General features: G+C 36.2%; 1 protein-coding gene across 34 annotated transcripts in view; it reads left to right on the top strand.

The window, feature by feature from the left end:
• YAF2 (YY1 associated factor 2) overlaps window positions 1–9529 on the top strand; it is a 78028-nt gene extending 68499 nt beyond the window's left edge. For 25 of the 34 annotated variants that reach the window (XM_003906214.4, XM_031650421.1, XM_003906215.5 and 22 more), the window contains 2 exons: window positions 7211–7363; window positions 8148–9529. In XM_003906214.4, the coding sequence (XP_003906263.1) occupies window positions 7211–7363; window positions 8148–8385 (391 nt within the window). In that variant the 3' untranslated portion in view covers window positions 8386–9529. Of the gene's footprint in view, window positions 1–4155; window positions 6632–7210; window positions 7364–8147 lie in introns of those variants that run through there. The other 9 variants (XR_001892639.3, XR_001892638.3, XR_001892634.3 and 6 more) reach the window with 4 other exon arrangements.
• The last annotated feature ends 10739 nt before the right edge of the window (window positions 9530–20268 follow it).

The raw sequence follows: 20268 nt of genomic DNA, 5'->3' as shown, positions 1-20268 counted from the left end.
AGGGATTAAGGGAGGAGTTTTTTCCATCTAGATGGGGGAGACTTCAGTGTATTTCTATGTCTGTGAAAGAAGTGTAGTGTTCTTATGATGGGAGGGGTGGTATGAGCCCCAGAATATTTACAACATTTTAAAAGGTAATAGTGAGTTTTTAAACTTACTAAATTAAAATATTAATACTAATTATAAATTTAATTAGAAAATGTTAAGTTTTTAAAAAATATTTAGGCAGGCCATCTCAACCAAATGACATGTAAATGTGCAAATATGCTCTTAGGTCTAGAGTTTGTTTAGTAGATTCTGCTTACTGTAACTACTTTGAGAATAGTGGCTTGTTTCTGTGAATGGGGTGTTCTTGTGTTTTTAAAGGAGAAATTGTGTTTAAAATTATTTTGATAGTTTTGGGGATGATAGCTAAATACCAGGTTAGAATCTTTATTTTCTGCAACGTAAGATAATCATTTTTTTGAAAAGAATTTAAGGAAGAAGCCAAGCCTCTTCAAACTAAATCACCCTGCTTAAATTTTATGACATAAAATTTCTTTCGGCTGGGTGTGGTGGCGCATGCCTATAATCCCAGCACTTTGGGAGGCTGAGGCAGGTGGATCACTTGAGGTAAGGAGTTCAAGACCAGCCTGAGCAACAGGGTGAAACCCCATCTCTACTAAAAATACAAAAAAATTAGCTGGGCATGGTGGTGCACACTTGTAATCCCAGCAACTAGGGAGGCTGAGACAGGAGAATCTCTTGAACCCAAGAGGCGGAGGTTGCAGTGAGCTGAGATCACGCCATTGCACTCCAGCCTGGGCAACAAAAGCAAAGCTCCATCTCAAAAAAAAAAGAAAAAAAAAAGATAATGCTGTCTTTCTTTTCTTGAGATAGATGTGATGGGAAGGTTTGTCAGGAATGTTGTGGGATTTATGTGAGACAAAAGTGTAACAGAATCCTAGACTTAAAAATATGCCATCAAGATATATGTGTATATTCATAAATATTATTTAAAGTATTTTATAACTTACAGTATATATATTTTTAACATTCGTGATTTTATTTGACTTACCCAGTAATCTTGGGATGCAGTCAGAGCTCAAGGTATGGAAACAAAGCCAGACGATGACTTGACTGTCTTGGACTGTAGCTGGGGACTATAGGCATGTGCCACCACTCTTGGCTAACTTTTTGTAGAGACAGGGTTTTGCCATGTTGCCCAGGCTGGTCTCAGACTCCTGGACTCAAGCTCTCTGCCCGCCTTAGCCTCCCAAAGTGCTGGGATTATAGACGTGAGCTATTGAGCCTGGCCAGAAATTTTCAACAGCTTTTTGTTTATTGAATTTCTGTTGTGTGCTACTTACGAATATTTTTCAACATTGAGCTAAGAACCAGAAATGGTAATTCTAATACGGTAGTATTTAAATAATTAGTTACAGGATATGTGTATTGTTTTAATAGGTAGATACACAAACAATTTTTCTTAAGTTCAACCCAATTTTAGTTTTTGAGTCCTTTTTCAAGTGGTTCCACTTACAGAATTGATACTTTATGTTTTATTCTTTCCTTGAGGTCTTCAAAGAAGGAGAACATTTATTTTTATTGAAATTACCATATGGACCTTTTGGTCCCTTTTATATTTCTGTCGTATATAACGGGATCTTGATTTTTCCTATATCTTGAGATAGTTTGCTATATCATCCTAGGAACTATTTTATTTATCTTAATTTTACTTTAAGTTCTGGGATACATATGCAGAATATGCAGGCTTGTTGCATAGATAGACATGTGTCATGGTGGTTTGCTGTACCTATCAACCCGTCATCTGGGTTTTAAACCCCTCATGCATTAGGTATTTGTCCTAATGCTTTCCCTCCCCTTGTCCCCCACCCCCCAGCAGGCCCCAGTGTGTGATGATCCCCTCCCTGTGTCCATGTGTTCTCATTGTTCAGCTCCCACTTGTGAAGAACATGCGGCGTTTGGTTTTCAGTTCCTAGGAACTATTTTATCTTTACTACTTAGTTATTTCCAACTGTATTTAAAAGAGACCAAAATAATAAGAAAGCAGAAAAATGGTGGAGTCATCTAGAAGGATAGTGCAATTTTGGAAAAAAAAAAACAACACTATTTTATCATCTTTCCAGAAAGTATGAAGTGTAGAGACAGTATTTTTGTAGTGTTTGCCCTCCTTTTTCTTTTTTTTAAACTTTCATTGAACACATTTGAGAATTGAGAATTTTTCATTTTCTGCTCCTAATGACAGGAAGTTTACAAGATGTTTCAGTTATTAGATGAATCAGGGGATGGTGTAAAGCCAGTGATAGTGGCACCCAAAACTGTAGTGATGTTGAAATTGACCATATAAGGGAAATCTCAGACCATGAGTTGTCAGATGACAATATTCTTGATCATTTTTCTCAAACTCAATAATTGATAAGTGAACAAATATTTCTGAGCACAGAAAGTAAATGTGGTTTCTCATATAAGTAGTCATTCAACAGAAAGGATTTTATCATGCAATATTTTGCAAAAAGAACTTGGAGCATCTTGTTTTGCTTTAGAGACATGTGACAAAATTCTTTTTCTTCTATATTTGACGCAAAAATTTACTTGAGATAGTTCATTAGTGGACTGATGCTGAAGGTAGGTGTGTGTACCTCATCTACAAATGAAAATGGTAATTTTGAAGCAGAGAGAATGTCTGTCTCTTCCAGAAATTACGAGTTGTCAAGGGTTTCAAAAGTAAAGCGTCCTATGATACAAGTGCAAGAAGTGGTAGAAGTAAAGAAAAGCTAAAACCTATTAGAAATGTATTTGAGGCCAGGCGCAATGGCTTATGCCTGTAATCCCAGCACTTTGGGTGGCCGAGGCAGGCAGATCACCTGAGGCTGGGAGTTCAAGACCAACCTGGCCAACATGGGTGAAACCCCCTAAAAATACAAAAAATTAGCCAGGCGTGGTGGCACACGCTTGTAATCCCAGCTACTTGGGAGGCTGAGGTAGGAGATTCGCTTGAAGCTAGGAGGCCAGATGTTGCATTGAGCCAAGATCATGCCACCACACTCCAGCCTGGGTGACTGTCTCATTCATAGATAGATAGAGAGAGAGAGAGAGAGAGAGAGAGATAGCATTTAAAACCAAGAATCAGTACTTAAAAGATGAATGTTTCTAGGATTAGGCCTGACAGTTGATGAGGAGTTAGTTACATTTGAAAAAAAAAATAAAACCTGGCCGGGCACGGTGGCTCACACCTGCAATCCCAGCACTTTGGGAGGCTGAGGTGGGCAGATCACAAGATCAGGAGATTGAGACCATCCTGGCTAACACAGTGAAACCCTGTCTCTACTAAAAATACAAAACAAACAAACAAACAAACAAAACTAGCCGGGCGTGGTGGCGGTTGCCTGTAGTCCCAGCTACTTGGGAGGCTGAGGCAGGAGAATGGCATGAACCCAGGAGGCAGAGCTTGCAGTGAGCTGAGATCATGCCACTGCACTCCAGCCTGACAGAGTGAGATGCTATCTCAAAAAAACAAAAACAAACAAAACACCTTTTGGCCATTCGAGGTCTAGATAACTTCAAAACCAAGTTATTATGGAATAAGAAATTGGGTTTACTCTCTTTTAAAGTCTTAATAAAATGCTTAATGAAGTTGTTTCATTGTTCTCTTATTAAAAGGGTCCATTGTGATGTTTGTTTCCCCTGGTATACTGACCATTTAAACATGGACAGAAGTTATTTCTTCTCTGTCTATAATAACTCCTCCTCCTGTTTTCTCTAACACAACACACAGTTCTTTTGTTTTTAATTTTTAGTGCATGAGGGCAGGGCCTGTGTTTGTCTTGTTGATGGTTAATCTCCAGCACCTTACCTAGTGCCTGACACATGTAAATGTGCAATAAAATCTGTCGGACAAGTAGTTTCTTTCCTTTTTTTTGTTCCAGAAGACAGGGTCTCACTCTGTCACCCAGGCTGGAATGCGGTGGTGTGTGTGATCATGGCTCACTGCAACCTCCACCTCCTGGGTTCAAGGGATTTTTCCACTTCAGCCTCCTACAGGCACGTACCACTATGCTTGGCCAATTTCTGTATTTTTTTTGCAGAGGTGGAGTTTCACTATGTTGCCCAGGCTGGCCTCGAACTCTTGGACTCAAATGATCTGCCTGCCTTGGCCTCCCAAAGTGCTGGGATTACAGGCGTGAGCCACAACGCCTGGCCGTAAACAGGTGGTTTTTTATAAAATCTTTCCTTGGTTAGATTTTTGGGCTTTTGTTAGCCAGAGTATCAGCAGATTCACAGTAGGTTTGGATTTAGTCCAGCCTTTTTTATTCAATGATATTTACCACGTTGCTTCAATTTGCCATATATTTTGGTGTTACTAAGCAGATTACTTCTTTCTGAAATTTGAGTTATGCTATCTCTTTTTAGTAAAGAATCAGTCTTTGTTTTTAATATTCTTTGTCTTTCTTTCCTTTCTTTCATCTTACCTGTCCAACATGACAAAGCTCAATTATGATGAAGTTGATCAAGCCCAAAATATGATTCCTATAATATTTAGCACATGGGATTTTTGTCAGTGGGGGTGGAAGGCAGACCATAGTTGAAAACTACATATATGAAGCCAACATGCGTTGACCTCCTGCTCACACAGGTGGTCAGCTAGCCCCAAAAATATTTTGTCCTAATAAGTAATGAAATGCTCCCCCTTTTCTTACATTATAGTAAATGAATAGACTGCCAAATTTTATACAGTCTATTTGGGCTGTCTATGAAAGATACATAGGGATCCCCAAATTGGTGAATATCATAGCTGACAAATACAGTCTAATCATGGCATATGTTAATAAGTAGATGATGGACTGTAGTTGGCCAGTGGCTTAGTCAGTAGTCATTTATTAACTAGGCAACCATTTTGTGCACATCAACTCCTCATCGTGGATCCTTTGGCATTACTAAAAGTGTACTGTCAAAACCATGAATGATAAATCTGTGAACATAAAAAGGTATATTTTATAAATGATACTCTGTCCTTTATTTCCTGAGTTAACTATTTCCCACCTCTAAAATTTCCTCCTATCCTGATTTTTCTCATCAAATAGAAAAGGGATCATAAACCTTAAGATACCTGGAGATAGAAGGGCTTTCTTTTTAATAGGACATGGAGTTGAGTGACTTATGACATTGTAAAAAGATCATCATAAACTGTGTTCCTCCTACCTTCAGTGAAAGCTCTTTAGCCCTACAGAGCAGCAGAGAACTTTAGTTGAATAATTAAACTATATTTGAATAATTAAACTTTATTTGAAAAATTAAACTACATTTATGTTTTATGCTTCTTTTCTCTCAAAATTCAACCAGATGAAATAATCCTAGAATTGAGGTACAAAATCGTAATCTTTAAGTGAAAATCAACCTTCACATTAAAGTAAGAATAAAAGTGGAATAGTTGTGTAGTATACATTTAGGAAAGCCTAGGATGAAAAGGGAACGATGTACTCAAGAACAGAAAAAAAGAACCACTACAGAAAATTTGTTGATGGTTAGAAAATAACAACAAACAACACTAGGTACAGAGATTACATGATCACTTATTAGACCACTAGTCTCACATTTTTACTTCTACTGTGGTGTAGTACCTTTGTATTTCAGACTAATGCAAGTAATTGTTGTAAAATTCAAGTCTGAATTTCTTCAGTGACTTCTCATCACTTAAGAATAAAATCAGACTGCTTAGGTTTTAATCGTGGGATCCCTTCTTATCTATCCAACTTGGTTTTTTTTCACTCTGTACCACTTTGCTCTCCATCTCAAACTTTATCCTATAGTAGTACCAGTATTCACCAGATATATTGCACTTCTTCATGCTTCTTTTTAAAGTGTGATCCCCAGAGACCTCAGCATAACTTGGAAACTAGTTAGAAATACAGTTTCTTGGGCTCTACTTCAAGGCCTACTAAATCAGAAACCGTGAGGGTAGGCTAAGCAAGCTAAGCCTTTTAGGTGATTCTGATGTACCTTAAATTTGAAAACTGCCACCTTAACCCTTTTCTTTTTTTAACCTCAGCCATTAACTACCATACTGTCAATATCACTTTTATTTGTGCAACTCTTAATCTACATCTCAAACTCCATGTCAGTCCTATTTTTTAAGTTGTATATTGGACATCTGTCCTGGATATCCTTTCAGTACTTCAGACTATCTAGGCCCTGAGCAAAATTCATTATCCATCTCCTGAAACCTACTTTACATACTGTTTCCTATTTTCTCTCAGCCTGGCAGCTTTGATTCTTAGATTGTACAATATTTTCTCATTATTTTTTATGTTGTCTTGCTGCAGAGGAACAGGGGGAAAGATTTTTAAAAAACTGTACTAACCAAAAAAGGGTCAGGATTTTTCATGCAATAAAGTTACTATTGTTTGTAGAGCCATCTGTTAAAATGTATTTTTATCTTACTTCTTCCCTCCTTCCCTCTGCCTCTTTCCTTGCTGTATCCTTCTTTCTCTCTCAAGAACTTAGAGACTGTATTTTGAATCTTAACCTCAGTTGTGCAAGTTCTGTGGTAAAGGTGGACAGGTGAAAGCTTGTACCAGCATCAGATGTTGAAGCCAGGCAACATTTCAGATATCCCTGAACAGTTCTTACAGTAGGTTCTCAATAAATACTTTCTAAATGAGTAAGTTAGCAAGTAGATGAGTCTCAAAGGACTGGGTAGATTTCCAGGGTCAAAAGAGCATAGTGAGATTGTGGCTGGAGATGTAAGAAACTTAAAGGATTTAAGCAATAAGGAGTGAGAAATTTTGATAGTAAATGTTTATTAAATGAATAAATGAAAAGCTTTAAAAAACAGATAGCCATTGTCACAAATGGTTAGGTATTTCCTTCTCTGAAGGAGGAGGGATAAATTATTATTTCAGTGTAAACTTTGAAGTTTGATTTTTAGAATTCATGTTTATATGGGTACATCTCATTTAGTTTGATATACATTTAAAATAATTTCTTATGTTGATTTATGTAACAGTATTCTAATGTTTGAACATATATCTTAGACTATAAATTTTAACTGTTATAGTTTGTTCTGTTTTTGTTGAACAGGAAAAACAATGATACATACTTGAAAGTTATTGTATTATTAATTTGTTTTCATAATGTGAGATATTCTCTCACAAAGCACTTATGTTTTAAGTTATAATTTAAAATACCTTTCTTTTTAACATGCACACAGGAAACCTCGACCTGTCTCCCAGTTGGTTGCACAGCAGGTTACTCAGCAGTTTGTGCCTCCTACACAGTCAAAGAAAGAGAAAAAAGATAAAGTAGAAAAAGAAAAAAATGAAAAAGAAACAACTAGCAAAAAGAATAGCCATAAGAAAACCAGGTAAATTTGAAGAGTGTTTTATGACATTTTTGAAATAATAAAACCATTTAATTTTTTAACCATTGATATACTAATACACACAAAGTGGAAGTAAAATATTTGGTTTCCTTTATTTTAAGGTATCAGAAAAGGTTTTACTGAGTTTGAAAGATACATTGGAAATTAAACACAGAAGCCACAAATACAAGCTTAAATGTGGTGATGCTTTTTTCTTTGTACTAGATTGGAAGACATTGTGTCTGGGTGTTTTGTTTTGTTTTGTTTTTCCCTTAAGAAGAGCTGTTTGAACCAGGAGTGGTTTTCAAAATACCGAACAGATAATTGCATGGGTTTTAACCTATCAAAATGGTCATGTGTTCAGTCAGAACAATCATGATACCCTTATTAGTGTGTGTCAGTGGAGTAACAATCTTCCTTGCATGTAGTTCAACCTTAGTTTTTATCACCTTCCTCCATGGTGCAGCTATTTCATTGTTGTCTAAAACATCTATTTTAATAAAATTAATAAGCTGTCTGCAAAATTATGATACAGCTATAGAAGCACAAGTTCTACTTCTAGGCTGTCACAGTTTTTGGTCGCATTGAAGAATATTCATGAATGATTGGTTTGATTAATGTTAATGAGTTGAAACATTTTACGATGTTTTTGTGGCTGGTTACACATAAATTGCTTTAAATATGTGTATTCATTTTGTTACTTTCACCTACTTTTAGTATTTATTATATGCTCAGAAATTTGGTAGAGGGAAAAGCTAGTTTAAAATTTCATTTTTTTTATGTTTAGACCAAGATTGAAAAATGTGGATCGGAGTAGTGCTCAGCATTTGGAAGTTACCGTTGGAGATCTGACAGTCATTATTACAGACTTTAAGGAGAAAACAAAGTCACCACCTGCATCTAGTGCTGCTTCTGCAGATCAACACAGTCAAAGCGGCTCTAGCTCTGATAACACAGAGAGAGGAATGTCCAGGTCATCTTCACCCAGAGGAGAAGCCTCATCATTGAATGGAGAATCTCATTAAAGTTTATTTTCTCCAGTTTCTTAGTCACTTCTGTCCTACCATGCAAATACACAGATTATGCCAAGAGGTACCACATTTTCATGACAAATACGTTCATGCACAATTCATAATTTGAGTTTTACATAAAATAGAAATTTGTTAGAATTTGTTAGATTTTATTGCAACTATGCCTACCAAACATTTCCAGACTTAACATTTTGGTCTCTGCAGTTAAGTGCCATGAAAATGTGGTTGAATTATTCATTATGCAGTGTTATTGGTAAGTGTATTTTCACTTTTAGTTTAGTGAATTCTAACACATAATTCTTGAATTCTCTACTATTGGCATGTAACGAATTTAAATTTTTTATAACATAGTGCAAGCTGCCTAAATATGTATTATTTGAAAATTGTGAAACAGATAGTTATATGTATACAAGTCAAAGATCAACTTAACTATTGCTGCAACAGGTTTTTCTTAATGGTTATCCTCTTAAATACACCTGCTGGTACTTGGTGTGGTTAAATAGGAAAATTGTTATTAAATAAAGAATTTGTATGAACCTTTGCCAATGTTTTTGACACGTTTTACTAATTATTGTTCCTGAATTATGTTTCTGGCTTTATCCATTTGTTGAGGTTTTTTTGTTTGCTTATTTTTCAAAACATTCATTTATTGTAGTGTTTACTAGCAGACTAGTAAACAATAAAGCATTGATTATTTAGCTTTATAATTCAGGTTTAGTGCTATTGTCATTGAACACTGGTATTTTCTGTATCATATAAAACATTAAAATTCAAATAATTATAAGCATTTGGCAAAAATGAGAAAAGAAACTTGCCATATTTTACAAGCTGCAATTTTAGAAAAGCTTTAACTTAATGATAGTTTTATCACTGTTTTCTTGTCCCAAACTTATCCAGGGCCATACATGCATGAACTAATTAAAACAGAAATGGGAATTGTTGCACAGAAATGGGAAATAGCTAATTTTAAATCAGTCTAATTGGCCTCTTACTAAATATAACAATTCTTATGAAAATCATAGTACCCTATTTTCAGACACAACTACCAGTTTACACATTTCTCAGTATCCTGAAAGGAAAAAAGTATAGCCCCACTTATACTATGTAAAATTACCAATAAAATATTTTTATGACTACAGATTTTGCCTTTTTGTTTATGACTATTAAAGTGTTTTATTTAGTATTTAGAATTTCAACCTGGAAACCACACAGTACTTAAATTCTCCTGGGGTCTCCTGCTTTCTCTTAACCATTTGCTTAATATATATCTACCTATAGGAGACTTTTGAATTGTAAATGGACTTAAAAATAGAATGTGGATACAAAATATCACATAAGACATCATGATAACATTTGAAGAAAAAATAAAACTGTAGACCCTAACAGTTGTGATATTTGGTGGTTTCGTGTGGTAATGTAATTTTCTGTTTAATTACAGTACTTTTTACAGGCACAGTGGTACTGTCTTTTTTGTAAGATGCTAGTTGTGAAATACAATTGCATACAGTAAAAGTCTGTGATTAAAACATTTATATACCTCATTCTTTAGTGTTGTTAAATGAAAAATTAAAATTTGTGTTTGTTATAAGATACGTTCAGTGGAATACCAACTAACCAGATATGTTCCTTTAAAACATGATATTTTTGTCTTACTCTGTTTTTAACATGTTTCAAATGTTTTATATATTCATTTTTGGACAGAGTAAAAATTTAAAAATGTTAATAGGGAAAATATTTAATTTTTAAGTCAAAAACTATACTTTAAAGGCATTACATCTATGATCAAATACTTTCAGAATGTATTTTAAATGAGCTGCAAGAGAGAAAAATCTGACAGGAGATGGGATTTTACCTGAATGGAGCATACTCATATTTCTACATAGGTGGGTAGATACTCATCTTTCTACATAGGCAGGAACACAGTGTAGCATGGAGATTAAGCATGCTAACTGACACCTCATGTTTGAATCCTGTTGTAGAATGGAAATGAGCTTAAATTACCCAAGCTTACTTTCCATCTATAAAACAGGGTTAATGGTAATCACATCTAATTTATAGGGTTGTTGGGAGGATTAAGTCAATCCATGTAAAATTCTTAATTATCTGACACATACTGGTCACTCAGTAAATGTGAGCTTTTACTATTGTTATAGGTAAAATCCTATTACAAAAATACAAAAATATTTTTTGTAACAATTATTTTCATGCCCTCTTGGATGACATAAAGTAATAGTGTTTTATAGATTTCACTAAATTTTCAGTATAATACCAGATGTTTTCTCTGGACGCAGAAAGACCATCTTTCCATAATTAAAGAACCTGGTGGGTGTGCACTATGAGATTGAAGAAATGAATTAAGTCGACTAGTTTGAAAGTGTTTTACTTTTATTAATCACAGGTATCTCAACCTGCCTTTGTTTCACCCTACCTCAAATACTCTTCCACACCAGGAAAACAAATGCAAATTCCATAAATAGAACTGATGTTAAAATATGCAGAAAGATTCAGAACCTAGGTTTAGGGTACATATTTTGCTCTGTTTCATGAACTTACAAGGTGGGTTGAGCACTGGGTTCCTTAAGCCAAATTCCATACAAAAAGAACTTGGGTGTTTTCCAGCATTTATTACTTTACTTTGCTATAAGTAAGAGTGAAGATCCCGGGTGCGATGGCTCATGCCAATAATCCCAGCACTTTGGGCTGAAGCGGGCAGATATTTTGAGCCCAGGGCCAGCCTGGGCAACATGGTGAAAGCTCATCTCTATAATATATATATATGTGTGTGTGTGTGTGTGTGTGTGCGCGCGCGCGCGTGTGTATTTAAAAAGTGAATATACTTTGAGGCAGAAGAAGAATCTTAAAACCTTTTGTATTATACAATAGAAATAGTTAAAGGTTTTATTTTTATTAAATGCTTTCCTAAAATGATAGTGGATAATAGACAAAGCGAAACATTTAAAAAGGAAGAGAAACTTCAGCCTTTCTACGTTGATAGCATGTTTATTAACTTTTAAAGATCCTTATAGCCTAAAAGAATGTAGCCTCCGCATATTATATGCATTAATGGTAGCTGGTCTAGAAGTTTTTGTTTCCACTGAGGCTTTCCCCACGTGCTTTTTTAAACTTCCTACTATGGTTTGGATATGGTTTGTCCTCACCAAGATTCATGCTGAGGCCTGAGTCCCCAGTTTGATTGTCTTGGTAGGTGGTGCCTTTAAGAGATGATTAGGTCATTGCGATGGATTAAGGGCTTTCTCATGAGGCTCAGTTAGTTCTGGAATGGATTCACTCTTGCAGGAATGGATGAATTCTCACAAGAGTGGGTTGTTACAAAGTGAGGATGCTTCTTGTGTTCTGTTCTCTTTGCCCTCCTCAGTTCACCATCTGCTTTCCACCATGAGTTGAAGCAGCATGAGGCCCTTATCAGATGGCCTGCCTGATCTTCGACTCCTTAGCCTTTGCAATCATGAGCCAAAATAAATCTCTTTTCTTTACAAATTGCCCAGTCTCAGGTATTCTGTTACAGCAAAAAAAAAAAAAGTGGATTGAGATACTTTTTTGCTCTGCAGCTTACCTCTTTTCCAGAATCTTTTAAGGACTCGATGTAGGAACTGAGCTATTTAGTAAGTCATTAGTAGAAGTTTCCGCACAGTATTTTGAAAATTAAGTGAAAACAGAAAAGTGAGTGCGTATATAAGGAAAATAATAGTAAAAAAGCGCTTTGACTTCTTAGTACTCACCCTCTCCTGTATATCTCCAGGCACCTTCAGTTGTCTGGAACAAAGAATGTAGGAAAAACTGAAGAAGTTCAGAACAGTTACCAATGACAAAAATCACTGATTAGAATAAAAAGATAAGGTTACGGAATATATGTTATTACTGCAGAAGGAAAAGAATGCCCTCCCTGGCTACTGACGGTGATGAAAAGTAAGCCCCACTCCTATCACAGGCAATGAAGGACAGGGATGGAAAAAAAAAGTGAAGAAGAAGGGGAAAAAGCAAAAGTTGTGAAAAAAATTAGAAAAGGGGACACTGGGATTCAGTCTGGATAATGGTAGAATCACTAGGAAGGGAAAGAACAAATAGAACCTAACAGCACATCAGTCTCTGGTGACATTTTAAAAACATGATAAAGCATCTTCATGATGTCTCTGTCATTAGCTAAAGTTTAGCTTGTGTTTAGTAGACTATTTACTAAGACAGCAGTATGTGTAATACAGAATGATGTTCATCAAAACCGGTTCGCTTTAGGAAACTGTCACAGAGAAGTTTTACCTTGAATTACAAGATAATTCAAGACCCACTAAACCTGTGTGTATTATTTCCACTCCTCAGGAATTCCAGTTGGGGAAGTATCTATTTCACTGGGTCCTTGCCCCAAAAAGTTCCCCCAGGGGTTTATTCTTACAACTTTAAGTTTTTTGTTTTTTGTTTTTTAAATATTATTTGGTGTGATTTACACTAGATATATGTGGCCATTTATAAGAACAAAAGAAAATTATTAATTACTTTCCTGAATGCACATCCCTACCAGCCCAGATAATTTAAATGTTAAGTATGTAATGTGCAGTTGACCCTTGAACAACATAGGTTTTAACTGCGTGGGTGCACTTACACATGGATTTTCTTCCAACTCTGCCACGTTGAAGACAGCAAAATCAACCATTCCTCTTTTTCCTCAGCCTACTCAATATGAAGACTATGAGGATGAAGACCTTTATGATGATCAACTTCCACTTAATGAATAGTAAATATATTTTTCCTTCCTAATGATTTAACAATTTCTCTAGCTTACTTTATTGAAGAATACAGTATATAATACATATACAAAATATGTGTTAATCAACTGTTTATGTTATCAGTAAGGCTTCTGGTCAACAGTAGGCTTTTAGTAGTTACGTTTTGGGGAGTCAAAAGTTGTATGCGAGTTTCTGACTGCTTGAGGGTTGGTGTCTCTAACCGCCACATGTTTAAAGGTCAACTGAATTAGGCTTTGTGCTTAGCCAGTGCAGATATTCCTGTCTTTATGGAATGGTCTAATTCTGGAGCACATGAAATGCCATAAGACTAAATACTTCAATGGAAAAAATCAAGTAGCTATCTGGAAGGCTTCAGTGCTCTGGGACATGTTTCACATTCTTAGTCTCCCCTGTTGGTGGGAGTTATGGACTGTAATAGCTCTCTCACTGTTGTAATACAGCATTTTGTTGACTTTGGCTTTATTTACATCAGTGTTATTTAATTCAGTGAACACTTACTGAGTATTCGGTGAACACTTATTGAATACATAATAAGATGTGGAATGCACATCTTAGAGACTGTAAATTACAGTGCTGTAACTATAATAATAAAAACATGTATGAGATACGAGAGAGTGCTTGTTACCCATTTGTTTCTAGAAAATTCACCTAGGCTTAAGTATCTACTACAAGTCCACATTGAAAATGTTAGGGCCTCATCTTGATGTTTGAAGCTGATAACGTTGGGTGTCACCAGTAGTTTTAGCCAACTCTTGTTTTATTTACTCTAGCTTGAATTTTCAAAAGTTTAAGACTTTAAGCCATGTAAAGTGAGATAATTTATCATTTTCCTGCACTAATTTTTTAAAATCACACAACAACTGAATGAGGTCTGCTATGTCATTTTTGTAGATGAAGAAGCATATTACATCAGTCTGTCCAAAAGAAATTTTATTCAGATTTATTTCAGAAAGAGCTTTGCTTCACCTGAGAAATTGCCTTTTCCTTATGGACAAAGCAGATTATGAATTGCCCGAAATTTTTGCTGTAGTTGTGAGAAATCTCCTATTAAAATTGGGTTCAGGCTGGGTGCGGTGGCTCACACCTATAATCCCAGCACTTTGGGAGGCCGAGGTGGGCAGATCACCTGAGTGAGGTCAGGCTGGTTCAAGACCAGCCTGGCCAATATGGTGAAACCCCGTCTCTACTAAAAATACAAAAAATTAGCTGGTCATAGTGGCGGGCGCCTGTAATCCCAGCTACTTGGGAGACTGAGGCAGGAGAATTGCTTGAAACCAGGAGCTGGAGGTGGCAGTGAGCAGAGATCCTACCCCTGCACTCCAGCCTGGGTGACAGAGCGAGACTCTGTCTCAAAAAAAAAAAAAAAAAAAATTGAGTTCAGTTTTAATAATTATGTGGGCTTGGTTGTCTGCTTATCTGTATTCTAATGTTTTAGTATTTTTCTGTCAAAGGAAAAAGATTTAATATAAAGATTCAAGCTTCACATCATGACAAATAATACATTGTGAAATATAATTTTTTCTTCTTCTTCTTGTATTTTTTATAAATATTGGGTTTCCCAACATTTCCCTGGCTGGTCTTGAAATCCTGGGCTCAAGCCATCCTCTTGCATTGGCCTCCTAAAGTTTTTGGGATTATAGGTGTGAGCCACGGAGCCTGGTGGTTACTCTTTTTCTATTTTAATCTAATTTCTTATTCTTGATCTTTTTTGTATTTTTCCAGAGTTTGATGTTTATCTACTTGTTTTTCTTTTGTTCTTATAAATGGCCACAAATCCTAGTGTAAATCAGGCCAAATAGTATTTTTTTAAAAAAATTCTTTATTTCAAGTTGTAAGAATAAACTCAGAGGGAACTTTTTGGGGCAAGGACCCAGTGAGATACATACCTCCCCAGCTGGAATTCCTGAGGAGTGGAAATACTACATACAGTTTTAGTAGGTCTTGAGATTACATCTAGATTTAAATTGGCTGACCTACCTGGAAGAAGGGAGTTTGGATGAAAGCTACCACCTCATCATCATTTTTCTAATAAATCTTTTAGCAAGAAAATTCAGAAACGAAACTGGAAACCAAGATTTATTGACTTAGATTTTATGGATATTATTTTCATTATCCTCTTTTAATTCATAATAATGCCGACAAGAAAATGGTCCTGTGTTTACTTTTGGAGTCAGCAAGAATGGGAAGAGTTGGAAGATTATAAAACTAGTTTGGGAGAAGACTTCTAAAGGACAAACAAAATGACAGTGAACACATTTTGTTTTCTAATTTTTAATTTTTGTGGGTACATAGGAGGTGTATATATTTACAGGGTACATGAGATGTTTTGATATGTAATGCATAATAATCACATCATGGAGATTGGAGTATCCATCTCCTCAAGCATTTATCCTTTGTGTTACTGACAATCCAATTATACTCTGTTAGTTATTTTTAAATGTACAATTATGTTATCAAATAGAAGGTCTTATTCTATTTTTTTTGTGTACTCATTAACATCCTCCCCACCCCCGCCACCTACCCTTCCCAGCCTCTAGTAACCATCCTTCTACTGTCTGTCTCCATGAGTTTAACCGTTTTAATTGTTAGATCCCACAAATAAGTGAGAACATGGGATTTTTGTCTTTCTGACCCTGGCTTATTTCACTTAACATAACGATCTCCAGTTCCATGCATGTTGTTGCAAATGACTGGATCTCATTTTTTTTATGGCTAAATAGTACTCCATTGTTTGTATGTACCACATTTCCTTTATCCAATCATCTATTGATGGACATTTACATTGCTTCCAAATCTTAGCTATTGTAAACAGTGCTGTAATAAACACGGGAATACAGATATCTCTTCAATATACTGATTTCCTTTCTTTTGGGTATATACCCAGCAGTGGGATTGCTGGATCCTATGGTAGCTCGATTTTTAGTTTTTTGAGGAACCTCCAAACTGTTCTCCATAGTGGTTGTACTAATTTACATTCCCATCAACAATGTACAACGGTTCCCTCTTCTCCACATCCTTGCCAGCATTTGTTACTGCCTGTTTTTTGGATATAAGCCATTTTAATTGGGGTGAGATGATACCTCATTGTAGTTTTGATTTGCATTTCTCTGATGATCAATGATGTTGAGCACCTTTTCATATGCCCATTTGCCATTTGTACATCTTCTTTTGAGAAATGTGTATTCAAACATTTGGCCTATATTTTGATTGAATTATTAGATTTTTTTTTCTTACAGAGTGTTGCTTGAGCTCCTTATGTATTCTGGTTATGAATCCCTGGTCAGAGGGGTGGGTTGCAAATATTTTCTCCAATTCTGTGGGTTTCCTCATGTTGTTGAGTGTTTCCTTTGCTGTGCAGAAGCTTTTCAACTTGATATGATTCCATTTGTCCATTTTTGCTTTGGTTGCCTGTGCTTATGGGGTGTTACTCAAGAAATTTTTCCCCAGACTAAGGTCCTGGAGATTTCCCCCCATGTTTTCTTTTACTAATTTCATAATGTGAGTCTTAAAGTTAAGTCTTTAATCCAGTTTGATTTGATTTCTGTATACGGTGAGAGATAGGGGTCTAGTTTCATTCTTCTGCATATGGATATCCAGTTTTCCCAGCACGATTTATTGAAGAGATTGTCTTTTCCAGTGTATATTCTTGGCACTTTTGTCAAATATGAATTCATTGTAGGTGTGTGGACTTTTTTCTGGGTTCTCTATTAATTTTTTTTGGAGACAGAATCTCACTGTGTCACCCAGACTAGAGTGCAGTGGTGCAGTCTTGGCTCACTGCAACCTCCACCTCCTGGGTTCAAGAATTCTCATGCCTCAACCTCCTGAGTAGCTGGGATTACAGGTGTGCACCATCACACTCAGCTAATTTTTGTATATTTAGTAGAGACGGGTTTCGTCATGTTGGCCAGGTTGGTCTCTAACTCCTGGCCTCAAGTGATCCACCTGCCTTGGCCTCCCAAAGTGCTGGGATTACAGGTGTGAGCCACTGAGCCTGGCTTCTGGGTTCTATTCATTGATCTGTGTGTCTAATTTTATGCCAGTACCATGCTGTTTGGTTACTATAGCTCTGTAGTACAATTTGAAGTCAGGTAATGTGATTCCTCTAGTTTTGTTCTTTTTGCTTATTAGGACAGCTTTGGTTATTCTGTGTCTTTTGTGATTCCATATAAATTTTAGGATTGTTATTTATATTTCTGTGAAGAATGTCATTGGTATTCTGATAGAGATTGCATTGAATCTGCATATTTCTTTGGGTAGGTAGTATGAACATTCTAACAATATGATTGTTCTAATCCATTAACTTGGAATCTCTTCATTTTTTTGTGTGTCCTCTAAATTTCTTTCATCAATGTTTTATAGTTTTCATTGCAGAGATCCTTCACTTCTTTAATTCCTAGATATTTAATTTTATTTGTGGCTCTTTTAATTGGGATTACTTTTGTTATTTTTCAGATTGTTCACTTTTGGTATATTGAAATGCTACTGATTTTTGTATGTTGATTTTTTATCCTGAAACTTTAGTGAATTTGTTTATCAGTTCTAATAGTTTTCTGGTGGAGTCTTTAGGTTTTTCCAAATATAAGATTATAATTATCTGCAAACAAGGATAATTCAACTTCTGTTCCAATTTGGATGCCCTTTATTTATTTCTCTTGTCTGATTGCTCTAGCTAGGACTTCCAGTAGTATGTTGAATAACAGTGGTGAAAGTGGGTGGTGTTGAATGCATTTTTAAAAAGAAACTAGGTTGAGTTCCCAGAAGAAAAGAGCAGTGATCTGGCCTTAGCCTAAGAGGTAGTTTTTGGTTTTTATTTATTTATTTATTTTTAGATGGAGTCTTGTTCTGTTGCCAGGCTGGAGTGCAGTGGCGCAATCTCTGCTCACTGCAACCTCCACCTCCCGGGTTCACGGGATCCTCCTGCCTCACCCTCCAGAGTAGCTGGGACTACAGGCGCGTGCCATCACACCCAGCTAATTTTTGTATTTTTAGTAGGGACAGGGTTTCACCATGTTCGCCAGGATGGTTTCAATCTCCTGACCTGTGATCCGCCTGCCTCGGTGTCCCAAAGTGCTGGATTTTTTGGTATTTAATAAGGGAAAATTTAAAACGCCTATGTTTTCTAGCACAGAATAAGATAAATAATTTAAGGAACACTTTCACTTAATTGGAAAAGAGAGCAAAAAATACTATTTACTTTATTAAAAATAAAATATATAAATGTAAAAATAAAAGAAACCAAACATAACAGGATTACCTAGTGATGTAATTTCTGTATAGAAAGGAATATGAGGGAACAATAAGAATTCTGAGTTCAGCCAAGGTTCAGACAGAAGTGTGATAGTAGCAGAATTCTTAATTATTTTCAGTCTTCAATTTTTGGGAACGTGGGTCAAAAGAGTCTTGAAACCCTCCCTCCCTCCCTCCCTCCCTTCCTTCCTTCCTTCCTTCTTTTTTCCTCCTTTCCTTTCCTTTCTTCCTTCCTTTCTTCCTATGCTTCTTTCCTTTTTAAAGTTTAAAAAAATTTTTGGGGGGTACATAGTATGTGTATATATTTACAGGGTACATAAGATGTTTTGATAAAGGCAGGCAATGCAAAATAATCACATCATGGAGAATAGGGTATCCATTCCTTCAAGCATTTATCCTCTGTGTTACAAACAATTCAATTACATACACTTTTAGTTATTTTTAAAATGTACCATTATGCTATTGACTATAGTCACCCTGTTGTGCTATCAAATAGTAGGTCTGTTCTTTAATATAATTATGAGCCTTGACTTATCACAATAATTTGCATATGGGTGTTTTCTTTTTTTATATATATTTTTTATTTTTTGAGACGGAGTCTCGCTCTTGTCACCCAGGCTGGACTGCAGTGGCGCGGATCTCAGCTCACTGCAAGCTCCGCCTCCCGGGTTCACGCCATTCTCCGGCCTCAGCCTCCCGAGTAGCTGGGACTACAGGCGCCCGCCACCTCGCCTGGCTAGTTTTTTTGTATTTCTTAATAGAGACGGGGTTTCACCATGTTAGCCAGGATGGTCTCGATCTCCTGACCTCGTGATCTGCCCGTCTCGGCCTCCCAAAGTGCTGGGATTACAGGCTTGAGCCACCGCGCCCGGCCTTTTTTTTCAATTTAAATTATTTATTTATTCTTAATCTTTCACTACTACTTTTTCTACTCTTGTGGCCTGTAGCAACGTGTTTTTGAGAATGAAGAGCATCACTTTACTCTTTCATTCTTCCCCGACTCTTTTCCTAGAGTTACTCCTCTGAATGAACACATGAGATTTTTGTTCAAACTAAACATTATTTTCCAACTTTTCCTCCAGTCCAACAAAATCTCTAGGAATCCGACTGTGGAAAATCAGGAAATACACTAGAAGACCACTAGGGGAGAGAATGAATTTTACTTTTAGCCTGAGTTTCTGAATCTTTGTGCTCTGCTACTAATCTGACTTATATTTCACTGATTGTAAATTTTATTTTAGACTCCAAGACCAGTATGAAAGATTTTCATATAACATTGGTTCCCTTTTTGCTTTCAATTTGAATTTGTACCACTCCATTTAGTGCTTATTTGTTCCTAGTGAGATAGCATGGTGTAATGGAAAATTGAACCAGGGAGAAATAGAAAGTCTGTCCAGAGGATATTCTATTGCTGAATTTCCCACCTGGCCCACTCTTCACTTATCCCTAACCATGTGGATGGAAATGTCAGCATAATTCTCCGAATCATATCAGGCTGTTTAGACTTTCTCATGAGGTGGATTTCCACCGCTTGTTTTTTATTTTTAAATTTTTCTTACTATCTGTGGTCATCAGGCTCGTTGTTTATTTAAAAGAATAGAATAACATCTCCTACTTCATAGCAATGTTATAAAGATTAAATTAAACATTTATTTATTTATTTGTAGAAAGAGGGGTCTCATTATATTACCCAAGCTGTTTTTGATCTCCTGGCCTCAAGCAATCCTCCCAGCTCTTCCTCCCAAAGCGCTGGGATTACAGGTGTGAGCCACTGTGCCCAGCCAAGGATTAAATTCCATTGTGCATAGACCTTTATAAAATGGAAGTCATGCAAAAAGGTTTTTTTTTTCCCTGCAAAAAGTTTTTG

The sequence above is a fragment of the Papio anubis genome, chromosome 9, assembly GCF_008728515.1.
Source record: "Papio anubis isolate 15944 chromosome 9, Panubis1.0, whole genome shotgun sequence".
Lineage (NCBI taxonomy): Eukaryota > Metazoa > Chordata > Mammalia > Primates > Cercopithecidae > Papio > Papio anubis.
Note: the sequence above shows the minus strand (reverse complement) of the source record. Positions and strands in the feature narration are given on the sequence as shown.